Genomic DNA, 21,614 nt, shown 5'->3' with positions numbered 1-21,614 from the left:
TAAGAATGTCCCGCTAGCCGATCCAGCATTCCATGTCCCATCCCCGATTGATATTTTGTTGAGCTCAGGGCCCACCGTTGCCTCATTGTGTGTCGGACAGATAAATCTGAACCCATCAACCGGCCCCGATCTGCGCCTGCAAAAAACGCGATTCGGGTGGGTCATCGGGGGGAGCCCACCTTCCCCAGGGCCTGCCAAGGTCTTCCATGCCTCCACAACGGAACTAGAGACGGACCTCACCCGCTTTTGGGAACTCGACGAGGGACCTCAGATAAAACGCCTATCGGAGGCGGATCGACGATGTGAGGAGCATTTTCAAAATCACGTCCAACGCACCAGCGATGGGCGATACATCGTCGCACTCCCCTTCAACGACAAAATCTCGTCACTCGGATCATCCAAGGCAATGGCGATGAAACGACTCGCCTCTCTCCAGCAGCAATTCAGACGAAATCAACAGTTCGAAACAGCGTATCGGGCGGTCATTCAGGAGTACCTGGACTTGGGCCACATGACCAAGGTTGCATCACGCCACGAACCGGAGAACGACTATTACTTGCCACACCACGGCGTCGTTAAGGACTCGAGCACATCCACAAAACTTCGCGTTGTGTTTGACAGATCCGCACCCAGTACCACCGGCGTCTCGTTGAACGACACCCTTTATACAGGTCCGAAGCTGCAAGAGGATTTGTTCGATATCCTCTTGCGATTCCGATCTCACCAGTACGTCCTCACCGGCGATGTCGAGAAGATGTACCGACAATTCCTCGTGCGTCCGGCCGATCGAAGATTTCAGCAAATTTTATGGCGCAATTCCGACGGCGAGCTGGAAACATATCAGATCAACACCGTCACGTTCGGACTGTCTGCAGCACCCTATCTAGCCATCCGGTGTCTCAGACAATTGGCAAGCGACGAAGGGCACCGATTCCCGCGAGCTTCATCGGTATTGTTACGGGACTTTTACGTCGACGACGCTCTCACCGGAGCGGATACGATAGACGAAGCGCTGTCAATCCGCACAGAACTCACCGAACTCCTCCAACTGGCAGGTTTAAAAATCAGAAAATGGGCGTCCAACAACCGGACACTACTCAACGGACTATCTGACCAGGACATAAATCAGAAGCTACAGCTGGGCGAGTCTCAACCCTTAAAAACACTTGGGGTCTTCTGGAAGTCCTCCGATGATTCACTCATTTATTCGGTTGACGCCAAGGCAGACATTCCCCGCGTTACGAAGCGATCGATCAGCTCCGTAATCGCTCGAATCTACGATCCTCTGGGGCTGCTCGCGCCAGTGATCGTCCGCGCGAAAATCCTGCTTCAGCGAGTCTGGGCAGTGAAGGTCGAGTGGGACGAATCTCTCCCATCAGATCTCCATTCAGAGTGGGACAGGTATTATTCTCAATTGCCACTCTTGAACGATATTGCATTCCCACGCAAGGCGATCATTGACTCCACAACTGAGATCGAAATGCACGGCTTTTGCGACGCCAGCGAGAAGGCCTACGGCGCATGCGTCTATCTCCGAACCGTTAATCCGGACGGCCGCGTACGGACCCAGCTGCTAACCGCGAAGTCGAAGGTAGCCCCGCTAAAATCCCAAACCATTCCGCGGCTCGAGCTGAGCGGAGCCGTCCTTCTTACGTCCCTGATGGCTACCATACAGCAAGCCTTATCACACAGCATCACTCGTATGGTCTATTGGACCGACTCCGCCATCGTTCTCCACTGGCTAACCACGTCACCCCACACACTCAAGACGTTTGTCGCCAACAGGGTCTCCGAGATCCAAAGAAAAACCAGCATCGGCAGTTGGCGTCATGTCCCCACCCACGACAATCCCGCGGATCTAATCTCGCGAGGCCAAACACCCGAAGAATTTCTCCGCCCGACCATTTGGCAGCATGGTCCAGAATGGCTCCAACAATCGGAAGATTCCTGGCCGACCTGGACCCCAATACCACAAACGGAGTTGTTAGAACAAAAAACGGCAACTTGTCTATCCGCGGCTCCCGCCGATTGCAGCCTGTTGGAACGGTACTCCTCCTGGCCTAAGCTAATTCGGATCGTCGCTCGTTGCCTCCGTTGGAGGCAGAAACAGAACCGAATGACACCCTTGACCGCAACGGAATTACACATCGCTCACGACAAATTAATCATATTGTTACAAGGCATCCATTTCCCCGAGGAAATCCGTACGCTCCGCATGAACCGGAACGCAGCGTTAACAAGGAAACTCACGCGACTCAATCCTTTCATTGACCATAAAGGAATCCTGCGAGTCGGGGGTCGACTCAGGCATTCGTCGATGACTTTCGGTCAAAAACACCCAATATTGCTACCCAAAGCATTCATCACAGCTCGGATTATCGAGCATACACACCAGATTCACCTGCACTCCGGGACACAGGCTACGTTGTACGCTGTCAGACAACGATATTGGCCCGTCGACGGCCGAAGTCAAGTCTGGCGCACGATCAAGAACTGCGTCCGCTGCTGCCGCGCCCATCCACCGTCAGTAGAATACATAATGGGTGATTTGCCGGAAGCGCGAGTGACAGAGTCTCGACCATTCGCGAATGTCGGCGTGGACTATTGTGGACCCTTCTACATAAAGGAGACAAGAGATCGTAACCGCCGACAGGTCAAGGTGTACGTTGCGATCTTCGTATGCCTAGCCGTGAAGGCGGTACACATCGAGCTCGTTGGCGATCTCACGAGCGAAACCTTTATCGCCGCTCTTCGTAGATTCATCGCTCGGCGAGGGTTTTGCTCGACAATCCATTCGGACAATGGTACAAATTTCGTCGGGGCAAAGAACGACTTACGGGAACTGTATGACCTTCTACACTCGGACGATCACCACTCAAAGGTGCAAGCATTCCTCGCAGACAAACACATAGAATGGCGCTTCATACCCCCTCAGTCTCCACACTTCGGGGGACTATGGGAGGCAGCGGTGAAATCCTTTAAGCATCACTTCAGACGCGTCGCAGGTCATGAATTGCTCACTTTCGAGCAATTCAATACACTGATCATAGAGATCGAAGCCGTCCTCAACTCCCGACCATTAACACCCATATCCACGGATCCCAAGGATCTCCTCGTCCTCACTCCTGGTCACTTCCTCATCGGTGAATCACTAATGAGTGTGCGTGAGCGAGATTTCAGGGACACTCCCTCCAACCGACTCTCCAGATGGCAGCATATCCAAAAGATGAAACAGCATTTTTGGGAACGCTGGCACAAGGAGTACCTCAACCAATTAAACAACCGCAGCAAATGGACCAAGGGTGGACATAACCTACACGAAGGTGCAATCGTCCTGCTCAGAGAAGACAACGTTCCCTCGACGTGCTGGCCCTTGGGACGGGTAGTCAAGGTCCATCCCGGAGCCGATGGCGTAATCCGAACAGCGACTGTGCAGACTTCATCGAACCTCCTGGACCGCGGCGTCAAGCGGCTGGTCCCCCTGCCATTCCAATCAGATCCAGAAGCGCCCGGACAATCGCTGACCTCGAAGGAGGCAGAGCACACCCCCATCGAACCCACAGGCAGAATTTGATCGGTGCCCTCTCAACGGGGGGAGGATGTTGCGTCGCATGGAGCAGCGGAACCCCAGCCAACGCTACCCGGCGGCCAGCGGCCCACCTACCTGCTTCCAGACCCCCAATAAACTCAAGGACCGGCCATAAAACGTCACCTTCTAGCTAAATTGTTTCCAGATGTGTGTCGAGCAATCTAGTTGTCTAGAAGCATTTCGGTTTATGTCCGGATTAGCAAAATCCTTGAGTTTGTTAGGCTATTAAAAAGGGCTCGGAAAAGGCAGGTAGTCACCGAACGAGAAAACCCAACACATAAACATAGGGTAGAAACGACCGGTTTTCCCCAGCAATAAAATCACCCCGGACACTGGCGAGAAATTCCTCATGTCCTGCTTCTTTAGCGGGGTCACGACCAATCGGCATCAAGCTTTCCTTCGGGGAAAACTAAGAGGGGTCAGTCAGTGAATCAGTCAGGCAGTCAGTCAGTCAGTCAGTCAGCAACCTCGGGAAGTCTCAGTTCGCAGCAACGATTCGCGCTTACGCTCTCGCCCTCTCATCCCCTGATCTTACGTTCTAACCGAGTCCAACCGTACCCCGGTTTCTGTTAATTCACCACTCAGTATATACACAGTATCTCAATAAAACACAACTGAAAACCCGTTACAGCAGTGTGCACTTCAATGAACCACCTCTATTAGCCTAAACGCGATAGGGGATCGATCATCTCGCGGCGTCGATTGAACAATCGTAACAGGAATTTACGACTCCTGTTGATGCGCTTCTACACGATCGTGTCTCCCCGCGAGTGAAAGAACACTTTTTGTTAATTTCGTTACACGAAAAAAGCCAATCGACGCTTATGATAGTACGAGGTGTGGAGAAACAAACGACTCGATTCCGCAAGTCCATTTATTGCACAGAAATGACACAAACAATAGCAAATTTTAAGGTATACGTTTGAACGAATAGAATCGTTCAAAATGGTCCCTGAACGGCTCATATTATAGCGATTTTGTAATACATAGGCTTTCGAGAATAGAAACTTTGTTTCAGAATAAATATATCTTCGTAATTGCGTAACGCTTGCTTTAGTGAATTTTTCATCGGCATATGTTTGAAACGAAATTGATATAAGAACGAATAGCTCGTCGAGTTCTTTACGTTAAACGGAAAATAAGCGTGCATGTATATTTCTGTTCGGCAACCAACCTCGGCCCCTGTTCCTCGAGAAACACGTACAACCGCAATTTCTCTTGAGCTTCGTTAACAAACGTTGAGTCGTAGTATTTGTCGAGGAGCAAATCACTCGAAATTTTTCATTTCCGTAACATTCGTATTTTTGGCTCGTAAGATGCGTGGCAAATAAATATCCTGAATTGAGTTTACCTAATCGAATCGCATCCGCCCTGGTTATGCGATCGTTCGTAAGTCTAAAAACAAATATCAAGTAATTTGGTTAAATTTCTCTCGCGTCTCGTCGTTCGTTTGAAGATAAAAATAAGAACGTTGTCGGCAAATGTTTGACCAAAAATCGTGTTACGCGTGTACGGGTCGTTAACTTTATTCGCTTTAAATATCTTGCTCTCTAGCCATAACAAAATCATTAGCGTTGCATCGTAGCCCCCTTTATGGGATAGAATTCTGCAAAATGAAAACAACCATTTAGTCAAACAATGTTCAAACGTTGATACGTCCAAGATCCTCGTTACCTATCGAGTCGTCTATTAATCCGACGGTGTTATACCCTGAGCTTCGTAAACGATAAATGTCAAATGTTCTCTCTATGTTCAGCTATAATGTTATGACATCATTCGTTACATATGGTGTACCTTAAGAACGGAAATTTCTATCTGTATAAATAACGCCGAAACGGCGCGAGCGGAGAATTTAGACGAATGATCCGAAGGAGCCATGCAAACCGGAACTTTTCGTCGCCTCCATTTTCCACCGAGAGTTCGATTTAAATGCTTCCTTAGTATACTTAAAACCACATTCGTAACGTTTCGCTGAAACTCGTTACACGGGATAGACAGAAGTAAGTCATTTACATTAGTGAAACAGAAAATCGGTTTCCACTTTAACGGGATTGATTTGCAGTTTGATGTTGGTCGAGCATTTTTAAATCGTTTCGTTTAACGCTACGAATTTAGATGTTTGCACGTTTTAAATACAAGAATTTGGTATATTCAATTTTTCCAGTCATCTTAATTTATGTGCTTCGATGATCGATCTCCGTGTTTTTCTATTTATATGAACGTCTGTTTTCACATTCGGTTAGTAGTTACTTGGAAAGATTGAAATTCGAGAAACTATAGCGTTCTCTTTATAATAAATATATGTATACAATTGCAATTGTCATTCGCAAAGTACTTTATATTTTCATTGAACAACGAAGTATCTATGTTCTACTACCTCCGTTCGTTTTTTTTCTTTTCTTTGGTATTTCGAACATCGCATAATGTATGCCAGGTATGTAAATATGAAACCGGAATTTGTGTATAGAAAATACACGTTTATTGTATGAAAAATAATTAAAAATATTTTACTCGAAGTATTGCCCATCGCTAGCTATACATTTTTCCCACCTGTCTGGCAATTGGTGGATGCCACGCCAAAAAAACTGTCGCCCTTTTGAGGCAAACCAGTCATCCAGCCATTTTCGTATATTTTCGTAAGAAGCGAAGTGCTGGTCAGAAAGTGCGTGTCCCATCGATGCAAATAAATAGTAGTCGGACGGAGCCAAGTTTGGTGAGTAAGCCGCGTGCGAAAGTATTTCCCAACTGAACGCTTCGATCGTTTCCTTGACCGGTTTTGCTGTATGTGATGGTGCATTATCACGAATGCAAAATTACTTTGTGTTGCCTTTTTTGATATTCTGGTCGTTTTTCACGCAAAGCTTCATTCAAATCGATCATTTGTTGTCGGTAGCGCTCGGTATTAACGGTTTCGCCAGGTTTTAACAGCTCATAATAGATCACACCCTTTTGAGCCCACCAAACACAGAGCATTGTCTTACGCCCATAGCGATTTGGTCTTGTAGTCGATGTCGGTGGTTCGCCTGGAGCTACCCATGATCTTTTACGCTTAGGATTCTCAAAATATATCCTTCGATATAGATCGCGACGTTGCGTCGCCTCGCGTGGTTTGTGTTTTAGAAACGCAGTCGCGCACGAGCGTCATGGCACCATTTAGCGTTGCGTGAAATGGTCGACTAAAATTGTGTCTTACGTTTCTTTCTTATCTACGTTAACATAATAATACAAACGCGATTAAACGTAATCGATTTCTATCGAAATTATTACATTTTTATGACCAATTTCAACGGAAGAATCAACGGAAACTTAAAAATGAAAAAACTCACGATTCAATTAGGAATGGGAGGAAGTTAGCCGGTCGAAGTGAACAAAATATCGATTATGATTCGATAATTCTTTACGATCTGCCAATAGTAAGAATGGTACGTCTTTATGCCAGCAGAATTAACTGAATCGCGTTTAATTAAGGTGCGTCTCCCAACAACGTCGATAACTCGATGACTCGACGGAAAATGTTTTCAAATTCTAATTATTGGATCTCGTTGAAGTTCTGTTTACGAGCACACGCTTAACATTATGTACTCGAATTCGTGTATAATCTGCGACTTCATAGACATATCCAACCCCCGTGATTGTAATTTCCCGTAAATGCTCTTAAACCACTTAATTTGTGGCGTTTCACTTTTCGAATAGCAGTTGTAACATAGAAACGTTATTGTATTATTTTAGACAGTTTGTTCTCTATTGCGATAACTAGCGTCTATGTTATTTAAGCTGCTTTCGAACGAATTAAACTTTGAACGAATTCTCGAAATAAATCTCTATTTAGGTTCCGTTTCTCTAGGTGTATTTAGAAAAAATATAAATTTAGATAAACATCGATACGATACATTAAAAATTCCATTGTATTTTTTACCAACACCGTTATATCTATAAACTATAGATCCATAGATAACGTCACAGTTACTTCAAAATTATAGGTAAATATTTCTACACCTGCACTCTAATCTAATCTAATAATCGAATCTAATACGTCGAGAATCCTATGTTATATCTTTTCCGTCGCTAATATATCGATTTCATTAGCGGTAATTTGAGAAGAACGTGATTCTAGAACGTGTCCCTGGATACGTTTTCGGTCGAAGGAGCTTCCGGTAGACTCGCGGTCTAGTCAGGCGAAAAAATTTGCAGCACCAAAGAAAAGTAAATATTCTGCTTGTTGGCTGCACTTTGGCGCTGGTCGGCAAAGAAACGGTGAAAAAGAAGAGAGGGGCGGGGAATGGGAACGCTAAAAAGGCTACGCGCGAGCGCATGCAGCTGCAAAAGCGTAACCGTTGGCTCGCAGTAAATCAACCTGTTAAGATGTGATCTGTTTGTAAAAAAGGGCAAGATACGGGAAGACCATTCACAACGGGGACCGACACCCCGTTGAAGTTATATTCCGGCTGTGAAGGGTTGAATCGTCCGTACGCGTACCTGTATTTTCGATTCACCCCTTTGTGCTACGATTACCAACATGCGATCACGCTTATTTCCACGCTTATGTGCACACGAGCTTTACTATTGGCTCGGGCAATATTTTCGTTTACGGCGCGTTCATTCGCCTTCAAAGGCGAAGGATAATGGAATTGCTGTTTCGTCGGGTAAACATTTATCCGGCGGGATATCTCTTGGTCCTGTAATTTTTACAGCGACGTGCCTCTGACTTTGCCTATGGCACGCAACTGCCACGCTTGCCAACTCTTTCTGTTTTCCTCCGGAAATATAGCGGCTTTCTTACCTCCGGAGTAATGTTTGTTCGAGAATGAGCCGTTTCTATGGTAATTTTGCGAATATCAAATAGTCACAATTTTTTAGAAGCGGCTTAGTAACGAGTACTGTATATTCCGTGTCACGCGAGTACTTACAATCATTTAAGTATAATTTTTACAAATCCTGTTAAGTAAATATAATTATCGTTGATCGACAGATAAACAAAGAATCGAAATAAACGATAACGTCGCACGTAAACTATTTTTTGGCTAAAACTTCGCACTACACGTTTATTGGGAATTTTACATATCGTTTCGATATATTTTGTAGCAAATGCCTATGAAAATACGTAGAATATAAAGAAAGACGTTAAACAGTAATCTGCAGCGTATATGTTCCTTGCCTTGCATTTGTAAGGTTTACAACGATCGAAATCAGAATACTTTTTAAATGAATTACCTTCAGACTCAAATACGTAATACGCACGAGCGGAAAGTTGGCTAACGAAACAGTCAACGAGAGACGTACCGTATTTGTTCCTGTTCCGTGATCTATAGATTCAGACGATCGGCGGACGATTCTGTTATACATACTATAAACCAAATAGATCCGAATTTAGCAAATTTTCGAACCTCGGTGATCAAGTACTCGCTTTAATAGTTTTTTTTAAGAAAAAAAAAAAGAAACGCATCGATCGATATTAGTATACAAACATTAGTATATAAACATAGATCGTTTTTAAATTAAGCTGCATGTATATCTCTTCGCGTACATCTCGTACACAGCTTAATTTAAACAAGGAAGAAAAATAGAGGTCACCTTTAAACGTTTCCACTGCCATAGCAACCGCATAATACCATAATACCGTACGATGCACTACTCGAAACCGCTCAATTTTGCCTCATAAAATTTTCCACCATCTATCATTTTGAAGCTATGGTTTGGCCCAGTTGTGAGAAACGCTGTATATTCGACTGCATTGAAAGGGAATTATTTATTTTAAATTTCTGCTGAATAATGGAATGCTGAATTCATTATCTGGACGATTATTGCTCTTAGTCCGACATTAATTGCAGCAATTGAATGGAACATTCGTAAATGGTCAATAAAGAAAGGTATCGTTCATCGATAAAACAGTATTAGCCCTCGTGTATCGACAAAGAGTCTGCAGACACTATTGGTCTTTAACTGAAACGTTTTGTTCCATCTGTTTCATTCAGTGGACACAGTATCGTTCAATTATCATTTCTGCTAGTACTTAACAAAATCGTTCAACACGATCATTGTTAATCGAACGTTCTCATCGTTTATTGTACGTTAATTGCTAAATAATTTTCATGCGAAATTAATTTTTATCGTGTGAATTATTACAAAAAGCCATAAAAAATTTTGCGATCCATTTAATAAATTTTCCATTTATTAGGATTTAGCGAATAAATATCTTGACTTTAAAAAATTTTTAATTATATGGATATATGAAACAGGTTACGCTTATTGATAACATTTATCCTGAAACGACATCTAATTACACAACGAATTAATAAAAAGTGGGTGATATTCATGTCGGGACGCAAGTAACTTTATTAAAAAGAATCGATAGTTTCAAGTTAGCTTCGAATAAATCGCTAATAACGTCTAATAATAATAAGATTTTTAATAAATGAAACATTTCCTTTTAGCATTGGATAAATGTGCGAGATTCGCAACGGTAATCTTAAACGTGACGAATGATACTAAACGTTCAAATAGACTATTTCGTGTCGAATATTGCGCGAATACTTTATCCCGAATATCTTTAAATACGTGTTGAAAGTTTCATCGATCGAACGAAGCAAACAAGGCGAACAAAGCAAACAAGGCGAACAAAGCAAACAAGGCGAACAAAGCAAATCGATTTTAATTTTTCATTTCATTTGTTTATATCCGTCGAAGAGCAAATTTTATTTCTATAACCAAAGTTTATATAATAGTTCGCTAATTCTTCGTGCCGACTAGAATTTCTCGTTCGTATAATAGGAGTTTGCGTTCAGATAAGTAGATTCAATTGGCAGAAGCGCAGTTAATCAAGCATTAATTAGAATTTCCTAATAAATAGAGATTAGATAAATGAAATTCTATCGTATCTCTGATGCTTTTCCTCGGTATGTTCGTTTATTATGATTCTACGTGAAGTACTTGAAATATTCATTTACGAAATTATCGTTTAAGAATTACTTTTTATTAAACCTATTGGAAATAAAACCTATTTAAAACCTTAAAAAATTGTTACGTATCTTCAAAGATAAACCGAATATAAGGATCACCGAACGATGCAAATCGTTTCTTACGCAAACGTTAATGCCAATTTTTTCTTAAAAGCGTTACATGTATATGCCATCCTCTCTACTGTATCTTAAATAATACATCTCCACCCGTTGTGTCGACATTTTGTGCTTCTACATGAAATATTTAACGCTTCGATACAGGGCTCCTATTTCGTTCGATTTATGTACATTTACTTGATAACGCTTGTAATAACACGTGTCATTCGCTTAATTCGTTTCTTGACTCGTCGATGTAAAATTGAAATATCGATGTATTCGAAGTGTCGTTTCATTTTGAGAGTGAATTTGTCATTCATAAAACCTGTCATTCTCGATATATACGTAAAATTTTTATAGTAACAAGCATTAAAGGTTCAAGATATCCGATAGTTGTCGCGCATATGGCGAAAATCTGTTTTGCGCGATAGCATACCTGGACGAAGAGCTATTAAACTAGCGAAACAAACATTCGGTTTCTCGTCGCTCGACTTCAACAGTGTGTGCGTTATTTGCAGGGGCGAAGCCCGCGTTGGAAAGAGGCTGCAGCAAGTGGCGAGCATTAAAAATAACAATGACGCATAGTTGTAGACGGTGGAGGACGGTGGAGGACGGTTGTCTCCGTAAATTACAGAAATTCGCAAGAGAAGCCGTAAATACTTGGTTATCATACTTGGCGGAAGCATGCAGGGGTATTATACCTACATTCGCGTACATCGTGGCCAGAGATGGCGCCAAGCGTGGATATGGCTTCACCGTTTCCATTCATCGGCCTGGATATCAAATGCAATAGTTCATGCCGCGCTTCCGACTAGGTGGTCGACCAGTCCTCGACCTCTACCTCCTAATCCAGCCACCCACCGTTTCACACCGGTCTCTGGCAGATTTACAGGCGGAGAGGTTTGATATCTGCATCCAAGAGTCCTGGACTAGTTCCACCTGTCTTGGATCTCTGTATACTTTCCGTCAACTTGCGCTTCCGTGAGGGCACCGTTCGAGATGAATCAGCCTCCACTAATCGGACGGATCTTTCGCTCCGTGTTTTCGCTTCTACAACGTGGCGTGGTACGTTTGACGAACGATGTCCTGTTCGACCTTGTCGAAGCGCGGTATCTCGACGCGTAAATAAACAAACGAGTAACGATACAGTACAACGGTACAGTTTTGAGATTACTCGTTCGAGGACAGGTTGTAACACCGAGTTATTTAATATTTCTTACTATTACTAGAAACGTACAGGTGCCGCTGGTGAAATTAATGCGTTATTAAAAGTTATTTTATCGAATTTATGTGATAATATTCTCTCGTCCATATGTTTATGATACCGCTTTAATCCCAGTTCTCTATTATAGTTCTAGCAATAGCAGCGGTTTCGATAATACGCTTCCACCAGTGTTCAATTCGCTTATTATACGAATTTTCATACAAGTAAATATATTGTAAGGTGAACGCTGCTCGAAATTAATTTTACAATCGTACAACGTACGTACGACGAAGAAGAAAGAATAAAAAGAGAAAATTCTCTGTCAGAACATAGTTGGGACATACAGGACAAGTTTCTGAACTTTCGTGACGTTTGCAACTTTAAGAGAATGACGTACCTTCGTTACCAGATTATAACTTAGACATTGTCTAAAATCTGTTTTAATACAGATATTCAATACGTGTAGATGCCATGGTTGCATAAATTCGATTTTGCACTTAATTAATCCTTGAGAGAAACATTAATCCTTAACCTATAGAGATTCGTATTTTTAATATCGTCACGGACAATTGCGATCCTTCAAATTCCTTCATATTCTATTTATCGAATCACCGTGTCATAAAAGTTAATTGAACTGTATGATTTGCGGAGTTTATTTGTTTACCATAGAAGACACACAAATACCGAAGCTTATAATATTCTCGATTACATCGTGGCAGTGAAATAAGAATTCTGTTCACGAATGATCTCACGGATTTTTCGTAATTTTCGTTTACATCGTTACATTTGTAAAATAATTAAATATAAAATAATTTTCTCTATAATATAATACGATACGTAACATCTGTCAAGCATTGGGAAATAAATATCGTTAACACTCGACCATTTCTTGGCTTATTACACCGATGAAATATAGGGGCAATGCGTGATTGTTATACCCCGGGACAGCCTCCGTACAGGTTCGCAACGTAAGATACTAGGTAGAATAAAATTTGTTATAGATTCGTGGTAAACGTAGCGAATAACGAGCGCTGTAATACAATGTCAATGATCGACTGTGTAGGCACTAAAATTAACCGAGATGCGCCGTTCGTTCGTATCGAAGATCTTTAATTCTGCCAGTTACATCGTTTACCATTTCAACTACTCATTTCCACGGGACACAGAAGCGTGCCGTAGCCGACGACTTCCACTCCGCGAGTCTTTCGAGCTTTCTCGGCGTCCGGAACACAGATCGCGAGACATTCGCCTCAATTTCCACTTCTCAATTTCCGTTTCTCGTTCGAACTTCTTGATTGGTCACTTGGCCGTCGATAGATAAGTAACAGCGGTGGAAGACAAGGGCCAACTTCGATCGACGGCCAGATCACAGCTTCGAATTTCTGCGCCTTCGTGATTATGCCCTTTCCCTTAACCCTCCAACATCATCAAACTAGCTTCGACCAGTAAAACTAATTTTTTGAAAACGTGGCCGACTAGTTTTAGAACTGTGGCTTCGATCGCTTCAACGCGAGTCGTATCTTTTGTTCGAAGGGAATTCGACAAATTCGTGTACCAGGGAATGAGAAATATAAAATATAGATCGAGAATGTGACGTACGTTACCGTGAGTAACCTTAAAGGCACCTCGAGTTTTCGCGTAGAATCACCCCCTTTCCGCTTGTACCATCAGTTACCAACCGCCCTGTACACTGCGTCTCGTTACTTCTCGTAAGGATTCGAACCTTCTACGACTACTTCGGTAAATGAAAAACGATACTTCCAATAACTAATTGTTTCGTTGTAAAACAGTAAAAGTTGATAAAATAATTTCAATCTCGAAGCGACTTTAGAGAGATTATTATCGTACAGTGAACTAGAAAATTATTCGCAAATTCAGGATTTTACAAAAGGTATCGTTCTAGCAAAATTAATATTCGATAGAACAGCCTTTTCGCTTTGTAACTCCAGCATAGTTTTAGTGTAATTCGTTGCTTCGTAAGTACAAATCATCGTTTTCTTTATGATATCTATGCAGGTTTCCTTTACGATTCGGTTTGTTCGGAATCTTAATTATCTCTTTCTAAATAACAACTATTAAAAAGTCCTTTGTGTCGTTTTGTTACTTAAACAATTTCTAATATATCTTCGAAAATAATTCTGCGCAAATAATTTTGTAACTCAATGTACGTATATCGCGCTGCATATCGCTATATACTGTCATAGTCATTATTCTTATCGCGTCGTAATTTTCGCTGTACGACGATTTGTTCCTTTCGTATTCTCGAGTAACGTTTCGAGTGCGAGCTATTCGTTTACATGTCCGTTCGATATGAGTAAGAAAATCGAGTTGACGTTTAAGAATGAAACATCCTGTGCATCGAAACAGCAGTTTGAGTGGCAGAAACGAATTTTGAATCGAAGCTTTCATCAGACTAGTAAACGTTTCACTTCGTTCCGTCTGTATTGAAATAAAGTTAGCAAAACCCTAACCGCCGAGCGAGCTGTCCCAGCCTTCCCGCCCTCAACTTTTCCAGGGTCGATTCGCGTTCACGGGAACCACTCTTAAGTTGTTCGATAACTATACCGAGCTACTTTGAAACTTGCCGCTGCCGTAACTTCATTAACGACAGGTAAATGCTTCGTATTGCTTGGTTACATTTTCAAATATTAAAAGGAAAACGGAGGGAAAAGGGGGGAAGAAAATATGAAATTTCTCTTCCTTAGATCCTGCGGAGATTAAAATACGTGTTTTTAATCTGTACGGTCTCTATCGGTTGAATTGACTTTAGTTCATGGAATCGATAATGGTCAAAATAACGCTGATGATAGAATAAAATTTCTGCCGGTAAGGAAAAGGCGAAGAAGGAAGTATCCGTTCTAACCTACGTGTAATTTCGCGTACTTTGAGAACTATACGTTGTAATTTAAATCAATCATTAGATCTCTCCAATAGTATATTCTAAATAAACAGATCTATATACTTCGATGGAAAGGATTGTAAATATGGTAGGAATATTAAAATACGATTCAGAGTAATCGGGAATAATTTGAAACAATTGAAACGATAGGACCATCGTCGTACAATTAAAATGTAACAACTTTGAATTTTATAGTCGAGTAAGAAAGATCGAGACAACGCTTATTTTCGCCATGTTAAGATTATGTTAAGATTTTATGACAATTCATCGAACGAAGCGTTATTGGTTCACTCGTGCAACGATACAAGGAAAATAATTCGAACGGACGTTGCTTCGGAAAGAATCGATTTTCCATGAAATTTACAGTTTCTAGAATTATTTCGTATTTCACGCGTTGATATGTTATAATGTCGATATGTTCGCTATGTCTGTGATAAACGTAGTATCTCTTACGTTACGCACGATCAGTTCGATCGCATAAACAGAATCACTAGAGATCGTAAAACACGAATGAAAATTTGAAGAGCAGTAAAAGGAAGAGTGGTGGCATTCGAAATGTTTGTCGTGCAATTAATCAGAATGGATAATACGCGAGATCCACTGTAACTTGTCATAATGACGAGCATATTAAGTTAATTATGGTCTTCAAAGTAATCTACGGCTGGCAGAGCATTAACCACGATCCCGGGGGAATCTCCCGAAATGTCAGTACGAAATGTCATACAAGTGTGGCGTTGGTAATCCTCGTCACCGCTTATCCTTTGCCTCTTCAACAAACCCCGAGTCAAAGGTTCCTTTACGTATTCCCGTTCCAGTTATGCACAAAACGATGAAGATCAAATAGAGACGATGTACCGATTCATGATCCGAACGCACGACATTTACGTTGCGCGAATCGCCGTCGAAATCGTAAGGCATTTAGAATATAAGCTGATTAAACGTATATTATAAAATTGTGATCGCTAAGTAGGTCGCCGAATAAAAGCAGCGAAATTTAACGTTTTATCGATGAATTTCGTTAGATCGATGAATTTATTAAAACGTGGTTACAGAATTTATATCTTATTTCTATCTTTATATCGTAATTATCATAGTTGTCGTAATTTTACTACCGTTAAATTCGTCTAGGTTCGATAACTATTCGGGAATTGGAAAAATTACCGATAAAATGTACAGCTTCGTTAGAATCTCCATTTAGATTCGCCATCTGCTGGTAGATTCGGCACCAAAGTTTCCTTCCCATTCTCTCGCTCCAATTGTACACGAAGGAATAGAGATCGAACTTGGTCCGTTACATAAATACTAGCATACTGAAACGTAGAATTCTAGAGGACTACGTTTCAAACAAATTTATTATTCGCGGCTGAAGATCTCCGTACCAAATGATGAACGAACGTTTACTTTGAAATTCATTTCTCGGGACGTGGTTCAAATCAAATATATTTTATGCGTGCAGCACGCTAGATATTCCAACGTACGTAGTACACAATAAATGAAGGTAATTCTTCTCCGAAAGCTAAATAAAAGAGGCAGAGAGGCAAAAATTTTCTGCGCGAACCGTTGTCTCGAAGAAGATCAATTTTTAAGATTTATAGAAGACGCCGTATTCTATCTTTAACTTTGCAGACTGTTTTTAAGCTAAGTGTACGATAGAATATCGAGTACGATAGCAACGATATTGGTTTATAAACTCCCGTCAATTTTAGCATAAGCCTTTTCGAATCTTTTCGAACTGTTTGGTAAAATTAAAAGAGAGGAAAAAAGGAAAAATAAAGAAAATTACAAAATTTACGTAGAAGCATATTTACCGTATAAAAATTTACCTTACGCTTAAACAGATGTAGATATATTTAAAATATATTCAAAAAGAACGTATAAGCAAAAGCTCTTTTATTATTACCGTCTTACTATGCGTTATTATGCATAAAACAATGTACCTATATCGAGCAAAGTAATTTTTCTTCCCTCGAGACATTCGCGTTTTACTTTAAAAAAATTTCCCGTTGGTTTACTCTTTGTTCGGAAATCTGTTAAAACGTATCTTTTACGGTGTTTCTGTATTTAATTCGATCCGTAGTTGCGAATACTTTACTTTTAACACAAGATACATTTCCTGGTCTTTGCGATTGTCGGTAATCACATTTACGATCGATGATGAAACGTTCCCAGGAATGCACACTAAAAATCCAAGTAAGTAAGAAAGTGATTCAAGTGCATCGTACGAGCCAATATTCTGTCCAGTTTGTACCGTCTTATGTGCGGTAATGTGCACGGTCTTGGATCTACGGCTTAACTGCTACACGTAGAAGGAAAGTCGTAAAAAATGTTATCTCGGTAAACGAGATAGTAAAGCACTACCGTCGTGTATTTAATGTTTTTGTTATTTTACATCATCTTTATGTCCCCTCTCCCCTTAACTTTACGTCGCGTAATTGCTTCGTTTCTTTGAATAGAAAGAACAGAGAGCAAGTAATTTTCGATCGAACCGAACGAAATGACGAAACGGTCACCAGGCTCCAACACGCGACGAGACAATAAGCAAGCTGCTTCGAGTTTTGTATTAAATTTATTATCACTTTAGTGTACCATTTTTTATCATTATTATTTATCGTTATTCCCGATAACAGATTGTAATTTAACAGCGTATGACATTAGAAACAAAAATTTTGTCCTATAAAAATGAAATGTAGGGCCTGATAGTTTTTGCGATCATCGTACGCCACTTTTGTACCTTAGAAGTCGACGAGCTATGACTTCTATTACGAAAGTATGCATTCTGGACGAGCAAGAAATACGAAGTTGCTTTAGGACGCGGCCATAGATCACGGTTTGTTTGTTGTGGCGTAGTGTGGTGTCGATCGGTTTTGTCGCTGTACATGCAGCTAGGCCGTAGCTTGTACAACGAAGAACCAGTACAAAAGACAGGGTTAAATCGCAAAGATCGATAAAATTGTGAGTATACTATTGTTACTGGTATTAGATCGACGAGAGAGAGATATAGTTGAAGCGCGTTCGTCTTGATTAAATTAATAATCTTCCGTCGCGATGCGCGTACAGGTATGTGTCTGTAGGCATTGGCGTTTTACACCGTATTCGTTAAGTGGTCGCAACGATATAATATTATTTTATCTCTTTATTTGGTATTAAACTGCATCCTTGTTCAGAAGAAAAATTTGCCCCATTCTGGAGAGTTTAATTAACTCGCTTTTATTTCATGTAATAAAATACGCAGACAAGTACATATACGTCTCTTGATGAGATTATCATATTAGAGTTATTTTTCAGCCTCCTAGTGTAAAAATTTTACATCAGGTTGCTTATTTAGTTCGTATTTACTACGTACCGCTAAATATCTCTGCCAACGTAGAAATGTCGTTTAACCGTTCGTACCGTCTACGTTATTTACTATTATTTGTATGTAAGCACGTATATACATATATCAGTGTAACGACATTTACGTATTTTGATTTTACTAAATTTTTCTAAATTCTATATTTTACGTAATTGCTTAGCTTTATATGCATTTTCATACAGTGCTCCGCCCCAAGGAACAAAAACGCCAGGTTTTCCATAGGTAGCTTTATAACGCTCTCGTGTGTAACGCACTAGAAGATGCTAGCTGCGAGTTTACTCATCGCCTGTAACAATGCCCTTTTTATTTCCTTTATTCATCGCGTTCTCGATAAATTTATCGCGAACAAGTTACTCCGGGTTAACTCGGACGAGAACAAAGTGCAGTATAATTACCTAACACATGGCAAACGCGTTCAGTGGATAGAAACTCGTTACGTACACGAAACATCGTGAAATCTTATCGGTACCGTAACGAGACACGATCGTCTTGATTATATTGGCAAAGTTTGAAACGAATCTGAAAATATATATTATACAAGTTATAAAATATTCATCGGAAGCATACACTTGGCAAGATCGCCAAATCATTTCAACGGACGATTATTTATTACTTATTGTCACTGACCATCGATCGTTCGCAGACACGTGTCACAGACAGTGCGCATTTGTCTTTCGTGGAAAATCTGTAGACAACGCGAGACAAAATCCGATTCCACACTCCGCGGATGAAAACCTAATTCTGTGCTGACGGAAAATTGTCCGTAGACGTATATCCGCAGTTAATGGAAAGACATCCAAGGATGGAAAATAAGAGACAACGTCTGGGGAAGAACGTAGCGATCGGACAACACACGCAGTTCGATTTAATCTTTAATCGTTTTTATGCTGACAGATTGCTTTTGCTGTGATTTTCTCTTCTTTTGCCGACCTTTCTTTCCTTTCGGCAACGATTCTCACGTTTCTTTTCATTTTTGGGTCAATTTTTTCTAATAAAATTTCAAAATCACTTTTCACCATCCTTACAAAATTCCTAAATCCTCTTCCAGATTTATCTTAAGACTGTCTTCTAGATTTATTTCTCGTGGCATCACGGCGCACTTCCACGAGTATATACTAGACTAAACGACATTGTTTTCAGATAACCTGCGTACGTTGTCTATCGACTGTCGGCGTACAACAATATACGTAGACTGTCTGCTGACAATGTCCGTCGGCGTGGACGAGGCTCGAGGCTTTAGGTTACGGTTATACTCGATGCGTATTATCTTGGAAATTACAGCCGCACCATTGTAACGCGTATAGGTAAAAGTTGTTCGGAGTGTTAGCGACGATATGTTCAAAGTTATTGAAATCGTCGAAGTGTTCTCCACTATCTGTATAATTATTGCCGAACAAATAATTACTGCTGACGAATAGCGTACTAAAATATAAGAATAACGAGTTCGTGCAACCGATATCATATATCATATCGTATTATATCATACCTTAGTACGCAGCCATAGAATGACTGTTAAGTATTTAATCTTGTTACGGGTTTTCGTTGCAAATAAATAACGTAAAAATAACTTGTACGGTCTCATACATTTTATGCCGCGATGCGCACACGCATCTTCATCTCCTAAAAACTCAGGGTAAAAAGAAAAATAGAAGAAGAAGGAAAGAACGAATTAAATAATCAAACGGAAGACGATAAAGATTTCTCGGAACGTTGTCCTATTATTGCCACGCCGTTTTTAATACAAATATTGTTATTAAACGCTGTAAAACGAATGATATTGTCATTAGCATAGCAGAAAGAAAGTGAAACTATTCGATCTTTTACCTACTTTATACGCTTCTTTCTTTATTCGCTTTCGATAAACACCTCTTCGATAAATATTCGCGTTATTCCGCTTATACGCCATTCTAGAAAGGATAAGGATCAGCTGATTTCTCCGCTAATGTTCGATCTAAATGCATATTTGTCCCACGAGACTCGAAACAAAATTCCATTGTATTCGTAATTACCGCTACTACAGAATACTACAGAATATATCCTTTTTCTGTATTTCTACGATAACTACGGTTTGGCGAACCACGCTGTACGACGACGAACGAACAAAGCGAAACGATTTTCGTCGTTTCTTCCTCTTCCCTTAATTTGCCTTTTTGCGAAAAGGGAGTAAAAAGGTAGAAAAGGGATAGAAATTGAACGATAGAAGGAAAGCAACGATTTAGCTGGTAGATTCGAAGTTTTAAACGTTTTAAATTTATACGTGGTATTTTTATTCGACTAGAACTATTCCAGTAGAACTATTTCAGGATCATTTTCCTTGTCGCTTAAACACTTTACATTTTTTAAATAATTATCTAAAAATCTAATTGCTCTAGAAGCGATTTTTATTACGATATCGTACGAATCATACGTACTTGCACAACAGCGATCCCCTAATTGTTCCGAGCAATGTGTACGCTATACTTTTTGTTGGGTAAAATTGCTCAGGACGTTCTTCTTTGTCTTTATAGCAGCTGCACTCTGGAAAAGTTCGTCGCACATTGACTCGTTAGTTCCCTCTTCCTTCTTTCCTCTCTTTTTTCTTCTTTCTTATCGTCGTTTAATCGAAAGAAAGATTATAAATAATTTCTGTAAAAGTCGTTTTCAACGCTAGATTTGTCCCGATCCAGTTAACTACCGGTTACTCGAATACTTTCAAAAATTTCTATTCCTATGGGACGCGATCGCTTCGCAAAAACGCAGAATGCGAGATTTCCCAAGTTTCCGTCAATTATTACACGAGTTTTAATTACACTAAGCGAATCGTGACACTGAGGTTCCAAGTATCTTTCGCTCGATATTCGCCAGGACGACTTTTACAGCGACGGGTAAAGGCGATATTCTGCGAGTATTAGACGTTTCAAATATTTACTTTTCTGGCCGCCAGTGGAGCGTGTCACGATTACGGTATTAATCTTCCGTTTATCGCGTGGCACGTCAAAGCGTTCAACGAATTCTCGGTAATTTTTTTGTTTCGCCTGGCTGCGCCTCAATCGCTTGGAAATTAGCGAGTTGAATTACGCGTTCACGAGGCGAACCTCTCGACGTTACGTAAAACTCGCGTTAGTCCGATGGAGCTTACTCGTCCCAAAGAAACTCGCTGCGGAGAACTTTCGAGTTCGTTAGCAACCGACTAGCCGGCATCCCGGTTACATTCTAGCAGTTTGCATAGTTTATGTCTTAACATCCCGTTAACGACCATATTATTGATACATTTTTTCTCATTTCTCGATGAAATAGTTCAAAACGCGAGAAAGTTTCGACCTCACTGTTGATGCTCGTACTTCTGAGAATCCATGTTTCACGTTGAAGTAAAAATTTACACAATTCTACGCCAACTATAGATACCCGTTCGGTTTTCTCGGAGAATGAATCTCGCGAAGAAAGACAGATACATGTACCACCAGTTGATTATACAGAATGACACATTGAAACATTCTATTAAGATCTATTTGCAAGTGTTCTTCCTTTTATAAGGAATA

General features: G+C 40.8%; 1 protein-coding gene and 2 long non-coding RNA genes across 3 annotated transcripts in view; 2 read left to right on the top strand and 1 right to left on the bottom strand.

Moving 5' to 3' along the window:
- The first annotated feature begins 406 nt into the window (after window positions 1-406).
- Window positions 407-3,574, top strand: LOC117164556 (uncharacterized). Its single transcript, XM_033347703.2, has one exon. It carries the CDS (start codon window positions 407-409, stop codon window positions 3,572-3,574), a length of 3,168 nt encoding a protein of 1,055 aa, XP_033203594.2.
- A 13,533-nt stretch (window positions 3,575-17,107) lies between these two features.
- On the bottom strand, window positions 17,108-19,530 carry LOC143304624 (uncharacterized). Its single transcript, XR_013061299.1, has 3 exons — window positions 18,724-19,530; window positions 18,492-18,615; window positions 17,108-18,382 (listed from the first exon to the last, which is right to left on the bottom strand). It is a non-coding gene; the product is annotated as an uncharacterized LOC143304624 (long non-coding RNA).
- LOC143304625 (uncharacterized) overlaps window positions 17,606-21,614 on the top strand; it is a 47,462-nt gene continuing 43,453 nt past the window's right edge. Inside the window, exon 1 of the long non-coding RNA XR_013061300.1 lies at window positions 17,606-17,696. This is a non-coding gene — a long non-coding RNA (uncharacterized LOC143304625). The remainder of the gene's footprint in view (window positions 17,697-21,614) is intronic.

Source organism: Bombus vancouverensis, unplaced genomic scaffold (assembly GCF_051014615.1).
Source record: "Bombus vancouverensis nearcticus unplaced genomic scaffold, iyBomVanc1_principal scaffold0043, whole genome shotgun sequence".
Lineage (NCBI taxonomy): Eukaryota > Metazoa > Arthropoda > Insecta > Hymenoptera > Apidae > Bombus > Bombus vancouverensis.
The sequence above is the reverse complement of the archived record's forward strand: the minus strand, read 5'-3'. Positions and strand labels throughout refer to the sequence as shown.

Bases quoted from the DNA above. Each gene is read 5' to 3' on its own strand.
- LOC117164556 (XM_033347703.2), top strand. From the start codon at position 407: ATGGCGATGAAACGACTCGCCTCTCTCCAGCAGCAATTCAGACGAAAT.